Source organism: Ambystoma mexicanum, chromosome 4q, assembly GCF_040938575.1.
Source record: "Ambystoma mexicanum isolate Mex_15411 chromosome 4q, UKY_AmexF1_1, whole genome shotgun sequence".
Classification (NCBI taxonomy): domain Eukaryota; kingdom Metazoa; phylum Chordata; class Amphibia; order Caudata; family Ambystomatidae; genus Ambystoma; species Ambystoma mexicanum.
Genome location: NC_090928.1, coordinates 246,382,134 through 246,406,084, shown reverse-complemented (window position 1 = coordinate 246,406,084; position 23,951 = coordinate 246,382,134). Strand labels below are relative to the sequence as shown.

The following is a 23,951-nucleotide window of genomic DNA, read 5'->3' as shown; positions in this document are numbered from 1 at the left end:
TGAAAACCATAATGCAGGTCCAGATGAGGAACCCCATAGCGTTTTATTAGTGACACACTTGAAAGGGACTCTTGACCGAGTATGGCCATGCTAATCCCTATAGCCATTCCCACACACTTTCTGCCCAAAAAACATCTTTTTGGGATCTCTTTGTGCTAGCTTTTTCGAGCCATACCATCAAACTGTGTTGGAAGTGCATTCCAGTGTTTTTTCAAAGCAGTCTTCTGAGAGTTAGACTTAATTGGAGCTGCGATGCGAGAGCCTATATGCACTGTACAGCCATATGAGAAGTGTGTGTGTGTGTGTGTGTGTGTGTGTGTGTGTGTGTGTGTGTGTGTGTGTGTGTGTGTGTGTGTGTGTGTGTGTGTGCATTTAGTGGCTGTATGTACCATGCGAGGGTGCATGTGCAGTGTAAGCATGTATGTGCACTGCAAGCATACATGTGTGTTTTATATATGTGTGCAATTTGAGCTCGCATCTGAAGGTGCATGTGTATTATGTGGATGTATACACAGTGTAAGGTGCACCTGAAGGGAGAGTGTATACACATGTGTGGGTGTATGTAGAGAATGAGGGGATGGGCATAGGCTCAGTGTGGGTGGGGTATGTGGTGCAGTGTGAGGGTGCACGTGCACTGACAGCCTACAGGCAAAGTGTGTGGGTATATTTGCAGTGTGATGGTGCAGTGTATTCGTACATGTGAAGTGTGATGTGCACATGAAGTGCAAAGTTGCATGTGCAGTGCAGGGGTGTATTTGCAGCCTGTGAGTGTTTGTACAGTACAGCTGTGTATGCTCTGTGTGTATATATGTAGGTTCAAGGCAAGGGTGTATGCACTGTGTATGGCTAATGTGCACAGTGTGAGGATGCTGGTGACAGGATGTGTGTGTGTTCCATACCACAATGTGTGCATGTTTGCAGTGTACTAGTGATTACATAATATGTGGTTGTGTACAGCTTAAGGGTTCAATATGTCAGAGGGCCAATGTGCGTGCAGTGTGTCAGCGTATGCTACATTTGATGGGGCATGCAAAGGGTGGGGGTGCAAAGGAAAAAGCAGGCAAAAATCGTCAGGGGGACAAAGGGGAAAATTGAACCCAGGACGACCCAAGGAAGTGGGGACTATCGAAGAAAACACAGTGAAGTAAGTAGGAGGAGAAGAGAAGGCAGAGGATAGAGGTAAATTCATCCGAGGAAAGGGAGGGGAAATGCTGCAAAAGGCCCATGAAAAGTGCCAGCAGATTTGGGGAAAAGCGTTATGCGGGCCAATAAACAATCAGCAGAGATACCAAATGCCACCCAGAACCATATATAAACTACTCTGAAAAACACACTGCTTGCTTGTGGTATCTGGGCATTGCATTAGTTTGACTAGCCACTATGCTATGTTCAAAGCTATTGCTATGCAATGCAGAGTTTATTGTGTGCATGGTACGCTGGGGTGGCACCTGAACTTGTTTCCACTGCCTTTGTGTTGGGAATCTGCAACCTTGGGTCAGATGATATGTAAAGACCTATGCCAAGCTAGCTATTTAATAAAAGTCTGCTTTGAGGCAGGTACGTTTTCAAAGGTTTCTGCATTCTGGGCTTCATTGTCATGCATGCTAAAAGTCCCTTTCATTTCACTAATCCATAAGTATTTAACACCTTCCTCAAACCCCTAAACACATTCCTACCCTCATCTTTCCAATTTCCAAGATGCTCCCATTCTCAAGTCTTCCATAACTCCAGTCCCCAACTCTTTCAGAACATTCCCGTGGACCTATTTTGTTAAGGTCTTTCCTTTAAAACCTTGCACTCTCCTCCTTGCACCCATATGCCAAGAACATCAGTAAATGCTAATGCTTGTTTATAGATAGGGACGATAACAGTGTAACCCCAAGAAGCAGGCACAGTGCCAGTATCCATGCAAGCATTACAAATTCTATAAAGTATCGGGCTCCAGATCCAAATTTCGTCTTTAAAAATGTCACCTGGGATTCTGTCTGGGCCAGCAGCTTTACCATTCTTTTGGTATTGTGCCTTTAGTGGGCTACTAATTGATTAGGGCAAATCGGCTTACTTCATTCTCAAAGGAGATGTAGAGGACTATGGATCATGGCGGGGGGGGGGGGGGAAGGTGGTATGCATCCCTTTAGATATCTGGTGATTATGATCATGGGATCTAGAGGAGTTTTTTTGGTTGAGTTGGGAACCAATGGTAGTGAATTTTCTTCTAGAGGGTATTTCTGGGCTATCCATTTGGTAGCAGCCGATGACTGGTTCTTCATCAGAAAGGGTGATCCAACCATTGCATTGGAGAGAGGGGCCAGGGGAGATTGGGGATTCAATCAAATTTCATATGGTGGGGGGGGGGGCGTACACAGAGAAGTTTCCCCAGCCTGGTAAGTTGGGGGTGAAGGTATGGCCAACTTTAATAAGAAAGACGAGAGATGTCAATAAATGGGCTGTGGACCAAACAGTGGGAGCACATTGATACTGGATTGGCGGAATGTTCAGGGGATACGATGATGGAAAGAGAAGGGGGTACATCTGGTGGGGGTAGTGCTCCAAGGAGAGGTTAAGTTGTTTGCCAAAATAACAGCGACTTATGGAATGACCGTGAACATATTCTTTCAGTTTCTGCAGCCGAGGCATGCTCTGAGTGCGAGATTGAGAAGGGGGCCCAAACCTTACAGGACTCATCGCTGTTGAGGCGGGTGGCGACGTACAAGCTGGGGTTGGCTAGTATCACATCAAAGTCAATGGTGAAGTTGAGGGCAGCATGATAAATGGATGTGGGTGACCTGGATGATGGACAATGGTAGAGTGCGCTGGCCGTCACAAAAGAATTGGCTATCGATTCAAACCTAAGGACCATCCATACTCTTCAAGATACTTCATAAGGTATATTATAACCCACAGAGGTTGTATAAGATGGAGAAGAGGGATAACCCAATGTGTCCCAAGTGTACGACAGAGACGGAAACTTACCTGCACATGATATGGGCATGCTGAAAGTTTAGTAGTATGTTGAGGCAAGTGCTAGCGATGCCAAGCACGTTCATAGAAGAAGAGCTGGAGTTGGACCAAAAGTTGTGTTTTTTGGGGGCATTGGGGGATCCCACTGTTACAGTTCATGAGAAAAGTCTAATAGGGGTGGCGATAGGGTTGGTGTAGAGATGTATTGCGATGGCATGGGGATGGCTCTGAATGGGGATGGGAAGGATATGTACAGGGATGGGAAGGGGACGGGGGAGAGGAGGTGGGTGTTTGGTTGAGGGGCATGTTAAGGGAAGGGAATGCTTGGTGTTCGGAGGGCGGATCTTCGGCAGAGTTACAGATAGAGAAGGCACAGGAATGAATCTTTGGATAGGATTTGTGTGTTGTGTTACCAATCTTGGACTGCAATGTGCGGGATCGATCTGATTGTTGATTTTTGTTGTGAAATTGTATATACTAATAATGTTTTAACAAATAAGAGAAGGAAATACATAATAGTACTTCAGAGCTCTCCCACAAGATATCAGCATTAGATAAGTGTATGCTGGAGGCTGAAAGCAGGATCAACGAAATGGAAACGGTGTGTGAGCAGTCCTACGAAATAAGCAAATGGGCTCACAGACTACAGGTGTTGGAGGCCCACTGTGAGGATCTGGAAGAAGGGCAGGAGGACACCAAGAACCATTCCCGCAGTAACAGTGTGCGAATCCGAGGGATTCTGGTGTCTGTTCGAGACGAGAATCTCCCAGAGTTTGTCTTATTTGCTCCCTACTTGAATTGCCTACCTACTCCACTATGGATTTGGACAGAACCCATTGCATGAGACCGAGAGCCCCTGTGGGTCTGGAGGCACCTCTGGATGTGTTGACACGTGTCCATTTCTTTTTCTTCAAACAGAAAATAATGAGAGCTGCCAGAAACAGCCCAGACTTTACCTTAATAAATGTTACAATCATGCATTTCCAAAAATGGGCTGCAACTACGCTATCAAAGAAAAGACCGTTACGCCCAATGACAGAATGGTTACGGAGCAAAGAAGTCACCTAGAGATGGGGGTTCCCCACTGCGCTTCTCTTCACGTTCAAGGGGAAATGCTGGGCGATTAAATCAATGAAGGAAGCATATCTGAAGGGGAGGATCCTGAAATGAAGGAGGCGGACACCATACCCACAGCACACCCTTCTGGGAAGTCCTTAAAATGGGCCAAAACGAGGCGATCCAGGAGGCTGAACAGCCTGCGCAGGGGTCTGACAGTTCAGAATCGGGTGCTTAGGATTTCAATTCACTGCCAGGGTCGAACTGCCTTTCCAAAGCGCATTCCGGGGTTATCTGCTGCTCTTTTGAATGTATGGGAGGCAGAGGTGAGAAGTGGTGTATCCCATACCTTTGTAGTCACCCTCCAAACCTTACAAATGCACAATAAATAAAATAAGTCAGGAAGTTAGCCCAGAAAAATGTTCCTGCATATAATTCTGTTGTGGATTTTGATGTGTTTGGGTTTTGGGTTGGGAGGAGGGGATGGGGTTTGTTGTTAAGGCCAAGAAATTTGACTGGGTGAGGGTTGGTAACAGCATGTCTGATGACGCAGTGATAATATTTTCCTCTAATTGAGGGGAGCACATCAGCTAAAAGGATGTGTGATTCTCCTGCCCCTGAGCTTACTGAATGTGGGAGGGGTGATGTAATGCGCTTGGGTGCATGGAACGTCCAGGGGCTAATTCCGCCATGAAGAGAAAATCAGTGGTTCAAAAACTATTTGTTTTGTCAGTTGCAGTGGTGTTCCTGCAAGAAACCCACTTATTAAGGGTTGATGAAACAAGGCTAATGCACAGCTCCTACTCATGTCAGTACTTTGCAACCAGGGGTAGCTATACTTTTAACTAGGCAAGTGTTGTTTACCAACTGTAAGACCTTGAAACACCCCCAGGGGAGATACGTTTGCTTTAAGGGTATTCTTTATGGGCACAGGCTCATTGTGATTTCCCTATAAGCCCGAAACACTGGGCCGGATCGATTCCTCAGGTCCTTCTTACCCCAAGCTTTAGCATTCGCTGCAGTCTGGTCCCCAACCCGGATGTAGAAAAGAAACCCCTCGAGGGTCGACTATAAAAATGCAATTTCCTTGGCTGCTTTGTTACGTGAACTGGGTTTGATTGATGTCTGCTGCTGTTTAATGGAGAGGACAGAGGCTTCACATTGAATTCTCACGTGCATGGGGGAATTTCCAGAATTGATCTTCTACTTCACCCTAGCACTTTGTTTCCACGTTCCGACCATGCCCCAGTCCTGATCTCTTTAGTGGTCACGGGTAGCCCCCCCACGTAAACACCCCTGAAAACTGTATGACTCTATACTGAAGGATGTGCTAGTTTGTCAGGACCTAACGGGGGTGATAACTGTGAGTAACCTGAAACTTATTAGTCCACGGGGATCATTCATCCAGGTGGCCAGTACACGGACATTGCTATTGGATCCAGTTCCTGGGGGTGGGCGAGTGGGGGAGGATCACCTGGATAAGGGGTCTTCGAGGAGTGGAAGTGGGACGCCGACGGGCGAGAAGCGGTTCCCCCTAACCTGTAACACCATTTTCCCATCCTACCCCATAGGATATCTAGAAACTCTATCCCCCCAGCCCGCTTTCCAATACCAACACTTTCCTACACTGTGACAAACAATGGACTAACACCAGAGCTGTTTACCTAACATGTCCCAACACAAGGGTCCGGCAAAGTCAGGCAATTGACAACAACTGCATACACCGGACAGCCCTTTCTCTTCCCCACAGGGATAAAAGACATAGCACAAAAGCACACGATGCGCAAGGCCAACCGCACGAGGCAGCAGCTATTGCAAACCAGCAGTTCAAACGGAGATGAAAGGAGTCGAGACAAGAAAGGATGACAAGGGGGGGTGCCCTTGCCCTTTTCAACCCAGGCCCGTGAAGCCAATGCAAAAGAAATCATAACACTGGGATATACAGCTGGTGTGTGGCATGGCAGATGTCAACGGTGCACAGGGGCCTTCATCGCTGACAGCCCAGACAGGGAGGCATGCTGGCTTCCGTGGTGCTGTCCTTGACTCCAGAGACAAGAAACGCCAGAGAGTTCAGCACGCCCGGGGAGTTAGAGAGAGCTGATAGTTAGCTTGATTGTGTTGAGCTGAAGGTTGAAATTGGCAACATATTTTGAATGCAAACAAAGGACTTGTGTGTGTTTTGAACTTTAAAGAAAGCCTAGATAAGGTCCAGATGCAGAGTGGTCCGACGCCACGTGGGCATTCATTCGAAAGACTCTGACTTAGACCTGTTTGTTGAAACTACATATATCAAGAGACCTTGGGGAAGGCCGGTGTGAGGTGTCAAAGGGGTCATACGAGGGGAACGCAAAACCCCTAGTACAATCGAAAGTCTTTGACCGGTTAAGAGGCAAAGTGAATTGCATGAACTGAACTGTGTTAATGAAAGTTGCGAAAGACAAGCTTAGAAAAGTTCAAAGAACTGTTAAAGTCTTAAGGGAAAACCAGCTGCAGAAAGGTCCGGCTCCACGTGGGTACTCATTTGAGAGACTCTGGTTGATTCCCTGTTTTCTTGAAACTGCCAAACCACAAGGCCTTTCGAGAGCCGCAAGAAAGAAGGTCAAAGTGGTCATGCAGAGGTCTAGCAAAACCCCCTGTACAGTCTAAAATCTTTGACCTACACGTAATTGAAAAGCTAAGTGAGATGAATCCTGCATATTGAGTTCAAGAGAAAGAACTGTGTGATTGACAAGAGTGAACCCAACGGAGGGATGCCGATGGAAAGGGGTGAAGTCTGAAGTCCCAGTCAACAGTGTGTTGATTGGATTGAACCCGACAGAGGGATGTCCACATTGAACTGTTTAAAAAGACATTAAGGCTTGGAATGTCACAGGTGAAATTGTTTTGAGAATACAAGCCATAGTGAATCCAACAGAGAGAGGCTGATATTCGAGAGGGTTTGAGCCCAGAAAAGGGGGGACCCACGGGTAAAAAGTCATCATCCCATGTGCTTACAAAAAGGAACATTTTGTTTATTATTTTGAACACATCCGGTTCTCGGGGGCAAGAGACTTAACCACCGGAGGTCCTGATACCTGAGACTGGAACTGTAGTCTCATGCTGGGAAATTTCGAGCGTGTGCTGTGCTCCAGAGTTCCTCCTTGTTCCATGCTCAAAATGTAAGGCAGGGAGACTCTGACTACCGCATCCCGAATTATCATTTGTGAACACTTCTTTCTTTCCTGTGAAACCCTATCCCACACTGTATTTAGTTGTAAGGATTGGCAATAGGTTTTTCTTAGTATAGGCTCTTTTATTTGACAAGATGCCACTTGAATTGCCTTATTATTATTTGATTGTCGTAGCTTGCTTGCTTCTTAGATTTAGGTTTAGATTAGGCATTTTTCTCACCCATTTATACAGTTTAATAAACACCCTTGAACTGTGATCACTTGTGTCTGTCTTTACTGTTGCCACCATGAGTTCCTTACATAACCAACTACTTTGCCAAAAATGGTGGTACCGGGTTCCCTCTGGTAGTTCTGCTGCCTACAATAGGGAACACAAATTGTTTTGCCGCAGTTTAGAGTCAGAAGTACAGGCCGCAGAGGGGACACCTAAATGGGCGCCATTTCGCAAACTAAAAGTGGCTTGCACCAAACTGGAGGCTTATCTCGTAGATAAGTGCACTGCACAAAACCAGATTTTTATGTCTAAGGCAATAAAGCATACCGACTGCTAGTCTCCAAATTAAAGAAGCTTAGAACTTGTAATAATATACAACGGCTGTGGGATGACTCCGGGAGTAAGTGCTGGAGTGATGCAGAGAAGATGGGGATTACTCGCAAATACTTTGCCACTATGATGGGAGGGGAATTGTTGCAAGGAGATGAGCAAAGGCGATATCTCGCTGAGTGTTGTCTCCCTGAGTTACCCGCCAACATAGTACAAGACCTGTATGCCTCTATCCAGGCATCTGAGGTGGAATTAACATATAATTGCTCAAATATAAAGCCCCGGGCACCGATTGGTTCTCTGCCACTTTTCACAAAATGTTTCTGGGACTTCTCACCCCCCAATTAACAAATCTATTCAACTAATTCTTGACGACGAGCAAAATTACTGTAACCATGGAGAACTCAAACACTATCGTAATACTCTGGGGAAAGACCAGCCTGTCTTGACTCATACCGGCCCACTACTTTATTGAACAACGACGCAAAGCTATACTCTAAAATTCTGGCAAATAGATTAATGTGAGTTCTTTGGAAGCTCACTAATACAGACCAAACAGGATTTATAGTGGATCGTAGTACCCACAACAATATACGGAGGGTACTAAATCTATTTGATTTAGGGCTTAGAAATGGAATTGAAAGGGAGTTATTACCGTAGATGCCCATAAGGCATTCCATAGGATGGATTGGTCTTATACGCAGAGTACGGTCCCAGCAATTGGTTTTGCTCCTCATTTTTGTAGGCTGCTCCTTGCTAACTATCAGGCGTTATCAACCATAATTAGGATTAACAGGCAGTATACACCAGGGATTACCATTTTTAGAGGGACCAAGCAGGGTTGCCCCCTTATTGCCGCTAATCTTTGCTTTGTCTATGAAACCTTTTGCCAGCAAAGTGAGGTGTAATGCGTAGATGAAGAGAATTATAGTGGCCAGGGAGGAATATAAAATGTCACTGTATGCTGACAATGTCATGGTTACATTAGGGGACCCTTGTTCCTCGATGAAAGCACTGTTGGGGGATCTGGCCGATGTTGGGGCTGCCTCGGGCTTTGCGGTTAAATACTATGAATCTGGCAGACTAAATGTTTCAATTCCTCCACATGAGCAATCTTGCCTGTAGGCCCTAGCTCCTATAAAGTGGAACAATAATTCCCTTCTCTGGGATATTTTTACCCATGCCGATGTGCCCCACTGCATCACTTTACAAATGGGGAAAGAAACGGTCAAAAATGGATGCGCTAACCCCTGTGCACGCAAAAATCTGGAAAAAACTGTGTGGATCCCAATCACAAAAGGCTGCACACCCCTGCCACACACAGTCAAAGTGGGGGTGAAAACAGAATTCTCACTGCAGCATCATGCCAGTGTGTGCCGTTACATTTAATATGAAGCAAGGCCGCAGAATTGGGCTAAAAACCAAAAATGCCTTTTTCAAATGCAGCTTTGCAACCTTCAAAGTGCTTTTTTGGCGCTAGATCCATTTGATTGTCCAGTGGATCATTGAAATTAAAAGGGTACAGAAATTACAGATCATCCAGGTGGCTCAGAGGAACCAGGCCTCATTGACTGACGGCAGCTAAGAAATGTATCTCATGAAAAACCAGCCCAGCAACATTTGTTTTCAGTTCCACAAGAAAAATGCGACTAAAAATGGCAACATGTAACAATTTCAGCTGTGCAGAGAGAACTCCAAGCAAGGGCTGGATACATACCTTTAGACTGCACACAAATCCCAGCACTTAAGCGAAGAACTGGTACTGAATAAAATGCATGTGCTGCAGAGAAAAATCTGATGTAAAGGACTCTGTTTTATGTGCTTTCTCAGGAAGGAAGTGCAAAATCGCCTGTTTAAAAGCATGTTTTTGTTGAAAGGCCTAATTATTTAAATGTAAAAATCCATTTTAGTTCATCAGTTCATTTATATGTTTTAATGAACGATGCAGATAACTTAAAGTCAAAACCCAGTCTTGAGTTAATTAAATATTTAATTCTGAGCTGACAGCTTCAGCCTGGGAATGGTTGACACCTCACTGCTGGCAGGCAAGGACTAATTGCTGCTCGTAGATTTTCGCATAATCATGAGAAAGGACTCCTCAGACTTTTGTCTGGGACTCAGCTAAAGAAGGCTTGAACCCTCATCCCTATAGGGGAGGGGCAGGAAACGTCCCTCTCAAGTAGGAGGAAAAGTAAAAAAAAACTGCTAAGGATTTTTGGTGGTTAAATGCCTATTTGTAATTAAGCTTTAAAAATCTGTAACTTGGCCACATGAAGGAGGACACATCTGAAAGTTGGTAGTTGTAAATCTAATTGTATGCTCTTTCTTTGAAGACGTGAGTTAACCCTGTACTACATAAGGGACAAAAGTTATACCAAAACACTAATTGCACCAACAATATTGATGTTACAAATCTAATATTGTATACCCGTGTTCTAGGGGTGATTGCACAGATAGGTACTGAATTAGAATTGTTAGGCCAAATCTTTATGATTAAAATTAACAAAATTCAACAGAAAGACAAAGCCACTTCTCACTGACGTGGGAATTGGACGTAAAGGTAACCCACAAAATATGTAATGTTTGTGTCCGATTTTATTAGAGGGCATAATTATAGAAATGTGTATTTGTGGGAAGTTTAAAATTGTGGTCCAAATAACTGTGGGAGTTCCCAAGTCACATCATAAAATATGACAGCTCTTTCTGGTTTCCAACTAGAAAAAGGCAAGTGCATTGGACCAATCACAGCCCTGTGGGTGTGGATTGTAATTCTGCCCCTACCATAAACTGAGTGATGTCACTTGGCAGGATAAATAAGGGAACTTCACCACACACAGACACACTGATTCCTGACTCCATCCTGATTTCCGCGTGACGCCCTGTTCCAGAATTCATCTTGTCCTGTTCCAGACTTCTTTGAAAAGCCAAGGCCATCAGCATTTGCTGAACTCTTTTCAGCTAGGCCCAAATCCTGAACCATCCCAAAACCTTCAGGGAAATAATTCTGATCCAGTTAGGCTTGCTACCATTCATGCTTGCCTGCTGAAACTCGCCAGCCCGCTAATCTACAGTGTCCAGTGACCAGAAGGGCCAATACAATCCAGTCTGAGGTGCAGTCCAATTGACCAGAACCGGCCAGCTGACCATCCCGCCAGAAGTGCCCTGCTACCTGTCGAACCTGATCCATGATGACCAGAACCTGACGGTCCAATCTTAAATTACAGTGGACTGTAAGTATAAACAGGAATCATAGGGACTCATACTATACTTACCTTGTCCTATCCCAATCTATAACCCATCCGCTCTTTATCTTAAGAACTTGTAATAGTGTCTCACCAGTCTGAAACCTTGCTTTGATTTCTTGTGCTAGTGATAATTTCTTTAAAATCCTTTTGTCTTGTGAAATCCCAAACCCTTAAAATCATTCCACAGGTAATCCGACTGAGTCCTCAAAGGCGGACACGGAGGTGCTGGGGTTGGTTTCCGCGGACCACTCTGGAGCTTACTCTGTTTCAAACTGGCAAACAGCCTGAATACCCTAGTTTAGAGAATAGAGCATAATTGTCATTGGAAAAACTGATTTCTGTTTTCATTTTCGCGTCTTTATTTTCAAAAACGCCTCTCATTCAAACTTGCATAACTTCTTCAATTGTATAGCTAGAGACTTAATTTCAACTCTGAGTTAAACCTAAAACCCGTAGCTACATCCACAACCAAGCATCACGAAACAGTGTATTTGACCCGTTTTTATTAAAAATCGCACAGTGAAATTTAGGCAAGAATTTGCAAATTTGCAAAAGTTTTACATGTGTATTTTCCCATTCAAAGTATTTCCAAACTCCCATTCTGATTTAAAGTGTGTTCTGTTGCTCATATTGTAGCTCATGTTTGTTAGGACCAGTTTAGTGTTGCTCCCATAGCAATTTAAGGATTTTTGCACACTTTTAATTGTTTCACAAAGCCATTTTCAACTGTCATTTTAAAAAGTGTAAAATTTCCAAAGGCATTTTTCTCTCTTGTTTGGGGAGGAAAGATTGCATTCAGATCCTATACACTATTCTTTATTCCTGAATACCTGCTGCTTACTTACATCTGTGTAGAACGGCTCATGTGTGAATTAAGAACTTTGCAGGGGAAAACCTTAACCTAAGCGCTATGTTTTCACAAGCCACAACTGTTATTTTCCCTGTGTTTTATCTTCTGTATTACTATAAGTGAATTCAACTGCCTTACTTACTTTCTGATTTTATTGTCACCACAGTGGTGATTGCTGCCCCATATATTAATTTGTGTTTGACTTGAATTTTACATAAGTAAATAATACCTTTACCAACCAGCCTGATTCCTGGTCCACTATGACCTGAAGGGTATTTTGAAAAGGGTGTGATATGAGTGGTATATCACACAGAATATTGTAGCTATAGACACAATAAATAAGTATTTCATTTGCACACTACATACTAGGCTGAGACCAGGGTGTATTGCCTGATTGAAATCCTTAACAATTCCGTAATCTGGGTGTACCGATTCAGAATACCACATCAAGGATCTACCAATGTAATTTTCCACAGTTACTTTGGGAACTCTCTGGGGATCTCGACAGATGGGACAATCAGGAAATCTCATTGTTCGGGAAGATCGCAGCCGTCAAGTTCAACCTGGTTCCCATGTTGCTGTATCACTGTCTTGCCCTGCCTGTCAAGATCCTGGATCCCAGTTTATGTACATTACAATCAAGAATTTTCCGATTTGTTTGGGGAAAACAGGAAGGCCTGGATGCCCAAGAAATTCCTGCTGAGAGGGATGAGAATTGGTGAGTTAGGGATCCCCGAACTACATAGGTTTAACCTTGCTATGGAGGTATCTCAGGTCTTGACTTTGTGTAATTGCAACTTGATGCCATAGTGGAAAGTAATCGAGCAGACGTGGTCTGCAATCCCCTTGTCCCAAACTCCCTACCTGAATCCCCATGGGGACGGGAGTGGCATCTCAGTATTGTTATCAACTAAGTCTACGATCTATTATGGGAACAGAGCTACACAGCGTTTGGGTGCCTGGGTGGGATTGGGCCCGCTGACACACATATGGCATAACCTAGAATTCCAACTGGGTATGGGCAAGTAGCAATTCAACAGTTGGATACAAGGAGGACTAGCATACCTGTACTAATTATGCAGGGGTGGGCAAGCCACTTACCTTGCAAAATTGAATTCCAGCTTGAGGAGGTGGAACAATTCTGAGACCCCCAATGAAGACATTGGGCCTCCCAGCCCAATACTAAGGCAAGAAGCTCTAGGCCTCTGAACGCAGTGGAACTCGCATTGCAGGGAGGGAATCTCAAAATCTAGGATATCAAATCTTCACAAGCTGCTCGATAGGGCGGGCCCCCGGAGAAGTTACCTTCTATGATTAGGTGGGAATGGAACCTGCGGGTGGAAATTGATGAAGAGGCGAATCGAATATGGCCCTGTATGTATAGGGCTTCCAGATGTGCGACGGACAAAGAAGGTTTATTCAAAACGTGTTATAGAAGGTATTTTACCCTTCAAAGATTACATAGAATGAACAGTTCCTACCCCCCCTCACTGTTGGGGGCGGGGGGAGCGGATGTGAAGAAGTCGGCGGGCACCCTTCTGCACCTGTTGTGGACATGTGATAAGGAAAACCACTTCTGAAAAGAGGTGTTAGCCCAGATTATAGAGATCACAGGCCTCCGGCTGCCAATGAACCTCTTGATTATTCTCCTGGGCGAAACTAGGGAGGGAATACTGCCACTGTCAGGCCCACTAGCAGCTCTCAATGGCCATCTATTGGTGGTGAGCAAAAGTAGCATAGACCACAATTGGAAAAACCCAGCAGGCCTGTTGGTCCGATTCTGATGGATAAAGGCCCGGGATATACGCGTCAATGGAAAAAATGGCTGCGATCCGTGAGGAGAGGTATGAAAAATATAGATGATTTGGATTTCTTTCATTCGGAGAGGGTCCCCACGATTGCTTTCAAGCCACCCATCCTTAGACAATTTTTGTTTTTATGATCGCCTGCTTCTGGGGTGGGTTGTGCGCAGCACTAGTCTGCGGAGGAAGGTATATGTGCTGGGGGTAACTGGTAATGTTGTTCAAATTTTTGCCATACTGTAGGACGTATAATCCATGTCTTTTCTGTGCATAAATGTAATTCGGTTTTAGAGGCATTGTGGTGTTTCGGATCTGCTGCTGTAAGTAATAAGTTATTGAAAGAAAAAGGAGGCCAGGGTGTGGGGGGCTATACTGCCCCACACAACATATCCATGGTAAACTCTATCCCAAGTTTGCGGCTCTTGCTTTGCCCATGTTACTCCTTTCTCTCATTTTTCACTTCCTTTTATTCTTGTTTCTTTTCTTCTCAGGAACTAGCTTGGTTTTTTCTTCTCCAGTATGAGGTTTTGCTAGTATTAAAGCGTGCGTAGTGTGAAGTATGGTCACTTAAGCTTGTGCAAGGAAGAAAACTGTCTGAAGTCCTATCCTTTCTGTAAATGAGTTTATACTGTGATAAATCCTGATGTACTATTTAATGCTTTCTATTAAAGAATGTGGCAGTCTACTACTCTGTGCTCCATGCACCTTAGTGTGTCCATGACCCTCACTACCTCTTGCTCACAGCTCACTTTTCTGTCTATTGTAGTGCCCCCTGCCACATACTCTGCCCCCCCGCGTTTCCTTTCAGTGTCAGCTCCACCACATTCTGCTGTAGTTCATTTTGGCTCTTGTAGTAAAACCTGTGTCTTTGAATTACACTTGTTGTTTTTACCTACCTTTTAGGCACATGTTGATGCTGCCTAATGGAATTTATTGTATACAGCACAATGCATCCATATCTATACTGCCTGATAGTTTACTACCGTTTATTGCCCAGTTAGCCATACCTATACTGCCTTATGGGGAGGGGTTGGGGGAGGGAGGTCCTACCTATACTGCTGCATAGCCGGTAGTTACTTCTCTATACTCCATGACGGAACCTGAGTAATACATAGACTGCCTGGTACAGGGAAATGTCAAACATATACTCCTTGGTGAGGGGAGGGTCTTGGTGGGAGTAGGTGTTTTACTTAGTGGTTTATATGCACATTTTTATACTTTTACTGGCATTTGAGGGGAGCTTTAATACCTATACTGTACTACCTGTTATGGGGAGGTTTCATACTTGTACGTACGGGCTGATTTGAAGTTGTGCGATACCGATGGTAACATATGAGTGAAGGTGCCTTATCTATACTGTTGGAATAGTGTCCCTCCCATTTTTGGTTTGAGGACTGGTATCGTACTTGTACTGCTTAGTGGGACAGGTTGCCTACCTAAACTACCAGTTGTGGGAATGTGGCATATCTTTACAGCTTTTTGAAGGTTGGTGACTTATCTATACTGCCTGGTGGGCAGAGATGTTTAGTTGATTCATACCGCTCACTGCTGCCATTTCTATGGTCTTGGTCTCCAGGCATTCCTGTGGTTCTGCAAGGTAAAGTGGGGTGGGTTGGTTAGGGTGGAAGAGATGGATAATAACGGTGTGTACTCAGAAGTGTGTAGAACCAGGAGTAACTGATGTCTGTGCATGTGTGCTTTGTTTTGTACACTGGATGCTTATTATTTTCGGATGGGCGGCACCCAGTATTTGTGTTGAGTGTTGGAGTCTATTGGGGTTTGTCAGTTGCTTTGAGAGTGATGTGCAGTTTGGGTGTTGAGGAAGGGAAATAGTTGGTACATATTTTGGTTGTCTCTGGATATTTTGCAGGTATGCTATTTTTTGTTTTTGTAGGTAACTCATCTTTGCATTGACATGGGGTTAGATGGTGGAGCAAGACTAAAAATAGAGAACATTTTGGTATACTAGTGATTATTGTGTTGTGGACTGTAAGCCATCTCTGGAGGGAGCATTATCCAGAGGACATGGACAAGGAGTTATTTGGTTGCCTGGATCCTCTTGATCCATTAAACAAACGTGTGTGTGTGTGTGTGTGTGTGTGTGTGTGTGTGTGTGTGTGTGTGTGTGTGTGTGTGTGTGTGTGTGTGTGTGTGTGTTTTGAAACATTGGTAGGAGAGGCGAGGAGTGTTCGATTGTCAGTGTCCTCGCGATTCATTCAATAGAGGGTGTCTGTTTCAAAGCATTTATGGGTTTGATTTGGGTATAGTATGGGGTTAAAGTGGTGTCCACGTAAGGATGATCATTATGTAGATCTGTTTTTACCCCAGTGAGTTGAAGAACCATGTTTTTATCCGTTTCCAAACAAAAATTAGGTGGTCTTCCGATAGTCGGATTCCCATCGGGTTCGAGTACCACGGTTTGGCTTTGAGAATAGAGAAGGCCGTTCCTCCGAGTTTAGTTTTCTGGTAGTGTTGTGTTTCTATTTGGAGGTCAGTGCTAGATCTTAAGGTTCTTCTGAGTTGGCATTGGATGATTTTTGGTTGGAAGAATTTGGCTCCTTGTCTAGGTAGTGCTGCAGAGGGCGGTAGCCAATGTAGACCTCTCATGCAGGGGTCGAAGTGGTTGGGAGAGTTGCTCCTCTACTTCTTTTAATTAAGAATTACAGTTCCTATACTTTTATTTTAAAAAGCAACCGTTCCGGAATGTTTTTAGTTTTAAAATAAAAGTATAGGAATAAGTTGAAACTTGCACATTCAGTGCACTGCACTGAGCGTTTCCCTAAACAGCAGGAGCATGTGTTTTGGTGTTTATATTGTGTGTGGGTGGGGCGTGGTGATGGGGTTTGTGGCGAGAGGTGCAGGCCAGTAGGGAACCTAGTTCCACTACTTCTTTGTGTACACTTCGACCACTGCTCTCACGGCTGTGGTGATGTGCTCTCTTCTATTTAGTCTCATGAGTAGTCTTGCCGCTGTGATTTGGATGTGTGTAATTTTTTGGGGAGGTGTTCGGGCATTAGAGAGACTATTTGAGTAGTTTATTCTTGATAATACCAGGGAAATAACAAGGGTTTGGTCTGGAAAGTGTGAGATGTCATACCTTTACTTCCAGATGGGCTTTTTCTCTGGTGCAAACCAATATTGTTAATTGGGGTATTTTCTGTAATGATTGTGATCACCCTTGTACAGCACACTAGAGAGGTCACCTACCGCTGCACAAGGGTCATACATCAGCACATACCTATCAAACAAATCCACTAAGCAGGTACGTTTTTGTATTTCTGCTGCAATGTTTGGTGATTTTGTATTTGTAATGGTCCCATGTTTGGAGAGAGTATTGAAATGTAATTGTGTATTTTCTACAGAGAATCTGGATCAGATGGAGAGGAGGAGTATGATGACCATGATTACAGGGATGACGACGATCACTACTGGACGACCAATGAAGAGGTGTCCGATGTGAAAAACGGCATATCTTTTTATCCGCCAGAGCCAGTTCCGGTACCCGAAACAGTGGTGTCTGCGTTTGCTATAGGGAAACTTTCCAGGTGATTAAATTCAAAACCAAAAATATGGTTTGTTAAAATGTAGCAGTGCTCTGTTCATTGTTTGAGGTCATATTTCAAGTTGAATTCTGAGAGATGAATCACAACTGTATCTTGATCCAAGAAGTCTCTCAGAAGTGTGAAGCAAAAAGTTAGTTATACTTGATTTTCTTTCAAAAGCACACAATTAGACTTGCCTCCAAGCAGTGTGGCCTTTGGTTTGAAAACATATTTTCCCATTATGGTATGTGCAGGGGTTGGGGAATGATAATTTCTCTTCTTTATTTCTCCCTTAAACCAGTCATATACCTTCTGGCAAGTGTACAGTAACTGCACACCAGAGTTCCTGTGCAGCCAATAAATACTGCTGGAGATTGCCAGGGTTTTCATGTCTTTGACCACATGATGCTGTGAATCTGGAAAGTAATGTGCCCCTCCTGCCCCTTGTTTTGCTCTGTGTGTCCCCTCTGCCTCCGTTATGCTCTGTGTGTCCCCTCTGTCCCTGTTATACTCGGTGTGCCCCCCAGCTCCTTGTTTTGCTCTGTGTCCCCTCTTGCCCCCCATTATGCTCTGTGTGTCCCCTCTGCCCCCCGTTATGGTGTGTATGTCCCCCCAGCCTCCCTGATGGCTTTGTGCACCCCTTGCCACACTTTCGGTTAGTTTGAGTCTTCCCCTGGCCCCTGTGACAGCCCTGTGCTTTCCCCCCTCTAGCTCACCCCCCTGCCCCTTGTTATTGATGTCTGTTCTGCTCCTACACCTCTTTGTTGGCTGTGTGCACCCCGCCACCCTTGATTGATGTTTGTTCCCCCTCACCCTCCCTTGCCCCCCTACCGATGGTTGTGCTTGCCCCTACCCCCCTTTTTGGTCTCTCTTGATTGTGTGTTGTACCCCCCCTTCTCCTCCCCTCTGTTCGCTAGAACTTTGTTTTCATACTTACCTTCTGATCTGTATGATAGCGTCCTGTCTGTATCCCCCCTTCTTCCTTCTCTTCTCCTACCCCTCCCCTCCAGCACTACTCTATTTAGGTCGTCTGGCCTATTACGCTGGTTGCCTTTTTGTCCTCCCCCCAAACCCTTTTTTCCCTTCTCCCCTCCCGTCCTTTTGTTAAATTCCAGCACTACCTCAATTGCCTTCAGACATAGTAATCGTAGCCGCCTGTCTTTTCGTCCTCCTGCCCATCCCTCTCCTCCCCATCCCTCTCCTCCTCCCCATTCCACCCCTATTCTTGTTAAATTCCAGCACTACCTCAATTGCTGTCAGGCATAGTAATCGTAGCCGCCTGTCTTTTCATCCTCCTGCCCTCTTCTCCTCCCCTCCCCTCGACTCACCTCCCCTCCTCTTGTTAAATTTCGGCACTACCTCAACTTCCTTCAGGCATAGTAATCGCAGCCGCCTCTCTTCTCCTTCACTTTCCCCATTCCACTCCCTACTACTGTTCATTAGCACTTACTCTATCATCTGTCGCGTGACCTGCGATAGTAGTTTGTTTGTCTCTCCCCCTTCCCTCCTTGCCTTTCCTCCCACCTTCCCCTCCAGCACTATTCTGCATCGTCGTCAGACCTAGTATTTTAGTTGCTTGTTTTGTTCTTCTCCTTCTCCCTTGTCCATACCCTCCCCCCCACCCCCCTTTCCCACCTCTTGATACTTTCCGGCACTACGTCAATTGCTGTCAGACATAGTAATGTAGCTGCTTGTTTTGTCTCACATCCCCCCTCCCGCCCGCCCTTATTTATTACTTGCACTTGCACTAGCTGAAATGTCGCCAGGCTGATTAAGATAGTTATTTTTCACATTCTGAACTGTTTCAAGGACTTTAAGAATGTAACTATTTCTCCCATGTTCCCTCCGTCCTTGAAGCGCTTTGAAACACATTGTGTATAGGCGCTATACAAATAAACAATTCAATTCATGAATTGCTGGTGGTACTCTTGTTCAGAGAGGAATTGCCATAGCATTTCGGTGCTGGACTGCCCATGTGGGCGGGACAAAGACTGATATGCAAATGGATATTTCCCATCTGTGAAAGGTACAGTGAGCAAAAAGAAGATGGCTGCGAACTCTCAATGTGGTTAACAACCACTGAACAGGTTATCATGCCTTGTTCTTCCGGGAGAGGGGCTCCTGCTACCTTTGTTGAATTATTTGAAGGAACTTGGGGTTGGTCACCCTAGGTTACCTGGGGGCAACCAGACGTGGACTCCCTGCTCACTGTGCTTAGAGAGGCTCAGCTTCACCTCACTGATGATGCCCAACAAGGCTGAAACACGTGTATGGGGTTGCTGGTGGTACTCTTGTTAAGAGAGGAATTGCCATAGCATTTCGGTGCTGGACTGCCCATGTGGGTGGGACAAAGACTGATATGCAAATGGAAATTTTCCCATCTGTGAAAGGTAGTGTGAGCAAAAAGCAGATGGCTGCGAACTCTCAATGTGGTTAACAACCACTGAACAGGTTATCATGCCTTGTTCTTCCGAGAGGGGGGCGCCTGCTACCTTTGTTGAATTCAATTCAATTCATGCCCTGCTGAAATCTAAAATAGTTGTTGACATGTATAACGCTTTAGCTGCCATTTCTCCATTCCATTTTTTTCTAGAGGTTGCCAGTTCCTTGCTTGCGCAGAAACTCCAGGCACAACTAAAAATCATTTTTTTTACAAGAAACCTTTCACATTTCTTCAGACAGTATACAACACATAAAATGTAAAAGAATAAAATTGCGTGAAATGTAGAATATTAAACACAACAGCCAAGCAGTTAGATTGCAATTACAGTAAGTTGCTTGAAGCCAAAAACACGAAGACTAAAAACAGGTTAAAACAAAAGTCCAAGTTCAACAATTAGAATTAATGGTTGAAAAACCTCTAGAAGAAATCGGTACAAGGCAAGAATTAGTGAAGTATTTTCATCCCACTTAAGACGGGGCCAAAACATGTCCCCCTTGGGGCCAAAGCCTGTCAAAGCAATTTCTTTAAAATGTCTACTCGTAGTATTACTCCGAGTAGGACAGGAAGTAAACCGGTGCCTTAAGGTTTCTAATGTAGGCAGACATTTACAGACATACAAGAGGCCGATGTTGATGCATGTTCCAATGGCCAATACGCTGGATTGTAGGCAACTGATTGAGAAGGACGCAAAGGTACATGGAGCATGCCTTGTTAAAAGGAAATAGTTGTACATGCAACTTTTTAATAGGGAATTTGACGTGCTCTGTATAGGTGGAATATGTACTAAGTTGCTCTATAGTCTCACACCAGTAAGACCAAAACCGTTTTAATTTAGTGGTAGCAGGGCGATTTATGAGTTTGTCTTCTGAAGAACAGATATGATCCAAGAGATTTGTCATGTTGCATTGAATGCAACATGCAACTAAATTCAATTATAACCCGAACCAGTACACACTCTCACACGTCCATATCTGTTCATTTCTCGACAGAGTGAAACAGGACACTATCATTCTACCCTCTCCTACGTCCTGATGAAGGCCATCTATTTTTCAGCAGAGGAGATCAGCTGATAACTGTCAAACACGTTTTTGTCGACACCCCCCCCAGTGTTAATTGTCAACACTGAAAATGTTGTAACATGATGTACATCTTTGTCTTTGTTGTGCTTGTTATTTAATCATCATGAACCCGAAATGTCAATAGGAAAGCTTTCCATTCTTTTTTAAAATGTATGTCCAGGCCAAATGCGTGGACAAATAGTATTCGTGTATCATTCTAGGATACTACATCTCCATCAATATATGTCCTATCAGAATTTTGTATAACAATGTCTATATGCATTGAATCATGTGGTTAAAAAATGACATTTCATTTTACCCAAAACAAAGTGAATGACATCCATCATCTGAACTGGAAGTGTGTGTATTAAGTTTGGTCACCCTGATCATTATTGTTCTTAGTTGTAAAACGTAATTTTTTGACTTTTGGTCGTTTACAAGTAAATTGGTGTTAGATGCGTATTCAAAGAATAAGTTTAACTTTCACTGGAGACCAATAGGTGTCTTATCGAAAAAGACCAGGTTGTCCGCAAAGAACAACCAATTCAATTTTAAGTGGCCCAGTTTAACGGGGAAGATGTTACTATTCACCCACAGATGCTCAATAAGACTGATGTAAGAATTGAAAAGAACTGGTGCCAAAACACATCCTTGTTTAGCCCTACAGAGTTTTCAATAGGCTTAGACAGAAAACCTTCCTAAAAAGCCTCACCTTTATAGTTGTCCCATTGTGCTACAACGCCATCAACTGGATTAGCTTCTCCGGCAACAGACTGATTCGTAATTTGTGCCACAAGATGGTTCTCTCTAGTTGATTGAAGCCATGTATGTAGTTCCAGTGTGTTTCTTAACAGAGGCTTGTAAGTGGGCCATAATAGTTGCATTTAAGGCTGTTCCCATTTGGGGTCTAAAGCCCACCTATGTCATTTCCCAACCGTCAGAGACTGTGTTAAAGTCACTTAACGGGAGGAAAGCAAAGATTTTACTGGCGACATCAGGTAAGGCAATAGGCCTGTAGTTGTCGGATTGCCAAATCGGCTTTCTTGTGGATTGAAATAATTGATTCCCTATGTGTCGTAGGCAAAATATGGTTCTCATAGACTGTATCAAAGAGAACTTTGAAGAGAGTGACACCAGATGTTTGGGGCATTTTTAATGACCACATGTGCCAGACCGTCTAGACCAGGGGCCCGCGAGGCCCTAGCTCTATAAATGGGTCATAGAATGTCTTCCTCAGTCCAAGGGCAAGAGCCAGGACTCCGTGGGCCTATCAACCTAAGGTCCTCTTTAATGAATCCAGAAGGCAAGGCATATTTCTCTGTATAAATATTGATCCAGATCTGTTCCAGTATAGTACATGCTGTTTGAACCCGTGTACCCCATATTTTGTTACTGATTGTGCCCCAAAAATCTGCTATGTTAAGGCAGATCAGTTGTTTTACGAGATGATGATTGTCGTCGTTATACGCTTCTAATTTTGAGAACTTAACGTAGTTCTTGTGGACCTGCAAGATTAACCTTTTCTTAGTGATGTATAAGTGGTGGGGACGGCGTTGTTTAACAAGCTTAGTTCGTTTAAGCCTTTTGGATTCCATAATTCTCACGTCATGCGCGTGAAGGGAGGGTTTGCGCAGTAACATCAGGCCTTTGCGAGTTCATTTTTTTAAACATTGAGAGATCATTTTACTAAACTAGTTGTCTGCTGAAAGGTTTGGGAGCAAGAAACCTGTGTCAAAAGAAGCCATGATCACAGTGGCCTCAATTAGTATACATGAAAATTGATGGCAGGATTAGCGTTCCATTTGACAGTGAGGCCCCCTCGGTGAACGGAAAGCATGGCCAAACCAGGGTGTAATTCCAGGAAAACAGTAGTTGCAAAGTAAAATGCAAAATGATATGATCTCCCAGGACAGGATCGTGTAAACATAAGGGGCTGCACAGTCATCTTAAATCGTTGGATACATAGACTTGATCGATCCATGAACACACATTTACCCGATGCCAAGGCAATATTTGGCAGCCTCTGTCTTTTGGTACTGGCATAAGAGATAGACCCCAACCATGCATAGTGTTTAGCAAGTGTGGCAAATCCCTCCAGATCGAAGTGGGACAATAACATTGTCTCTTGCAACATAACCATGTTTCTGTCCTTTAAATCTGGCTAAATTGACATCACCATGAGTTCCAGGAGGTAATTGAGCAAGAGGTGGGGTTAGGGTTGATTTAGAGCCCCTCTCGTGTTAGTAAAAATGTCTAACCAAGGCAAATCTTGTGTGGGAGGTTTAGATATTAAATTTAGTTGTTGGTTGTTGAGAGGTTGGGAGGCCGGATCCCCCTTTGATTGGTTTATCTGATCCACCTTCCTTTTGAACAATGGGAGTAGCTGATAAAAAGACCTGAGCGTCTTCATGATTGTTACATACGTACAAATCAAAACCCAGAGATATTAGTACTGGGCGTTCTTCCAGAACCAATCAAGACATTACATTTGAGTAAAAGTAAGTGACCACACGATCATTTCCTTATTTCCCCTAGTACTTGCATTATATTTTACTTAGAATTCTGTTTTTCTCTAACAGTTCTACTGCTTTGAGACTTCTTCGAAACAGCCACAACTTAACTAAACATACTGAATTGACATGTTCAGTTAATGCTCATTACTCCCTTTGGAGATTTCCTCAGACGTTTTGTTAGCATCATTAATTCCTGTACGTATTTGTGGCTCCCTTACAGATGCAACTTTTATAAGCAGGAAAACAAAGTAAACCTTAATCAAAATTGCAAAATGGGAGGCCACCAGGGGGCGCATGCAAGATGGCTGCCTGAGCCGTGAGCTCCACATCCAGCCCTGGGAAACATGAGGAGTAACAGAGGAGAAAGGGCCCCTTCGAGGGGATTGGGTCCTCCGACGTATTCCATATCTATGACAGTAATCACCACAGCTGTGCTGCTTCGTAAATTTTCGGCTCCTGCGTCATTGACGTTGATGCGCCGTCCCCGAGGACCTCCTCCGACGGCCGACGTCACCCGATGTGATAAGTAGGACGCACGAAGCCCGTAGCCTCAGTTCCGTTTTTTCCACGAACGTGTTCGCTTCGTGAATCTCGGTACGCCTCGACTCTTTGGAGTTTGTTGTATTCTTCTCGGTTCTTTGAACCTGTTCGGTTTTTGTGAAAACCTGTTCGTGACGATGTCTACCTCGTCTTCAACCCCACACCCAGGCTTCAAGAAATGCGGGGACTGTGGGTCCAAGATGTCGGTAATGGGCTCGCACAACGCC

At 44.3% G+C, this 23,951-nt stretch overlaps 1 protein-coding gene across 2 annotated transcripts in view; it reads left to right on the top strand.

Moving 5' to 3' along the window:
- The window catches only part of DHX57 (DExH-box helicase 57), a 1,970,484-nt gene that overhangs the window by 389,888 nt on the left and 1,556,645 nt on the right, over positions 1-23,951 (top strand). For both annotated transcript variants that reach the window (XM_069607794.1, XM_069607793.1), the window contains exon 4: positions 16,991-17,173. In XM_069607794.1, the coding sequence (XP_069463895.1) occupies positions 16,991-17,173 (183 nt within the window). The remainder of the gene's footprint in view (positions 1-16,990; positions 17,174-23,951) is intronic.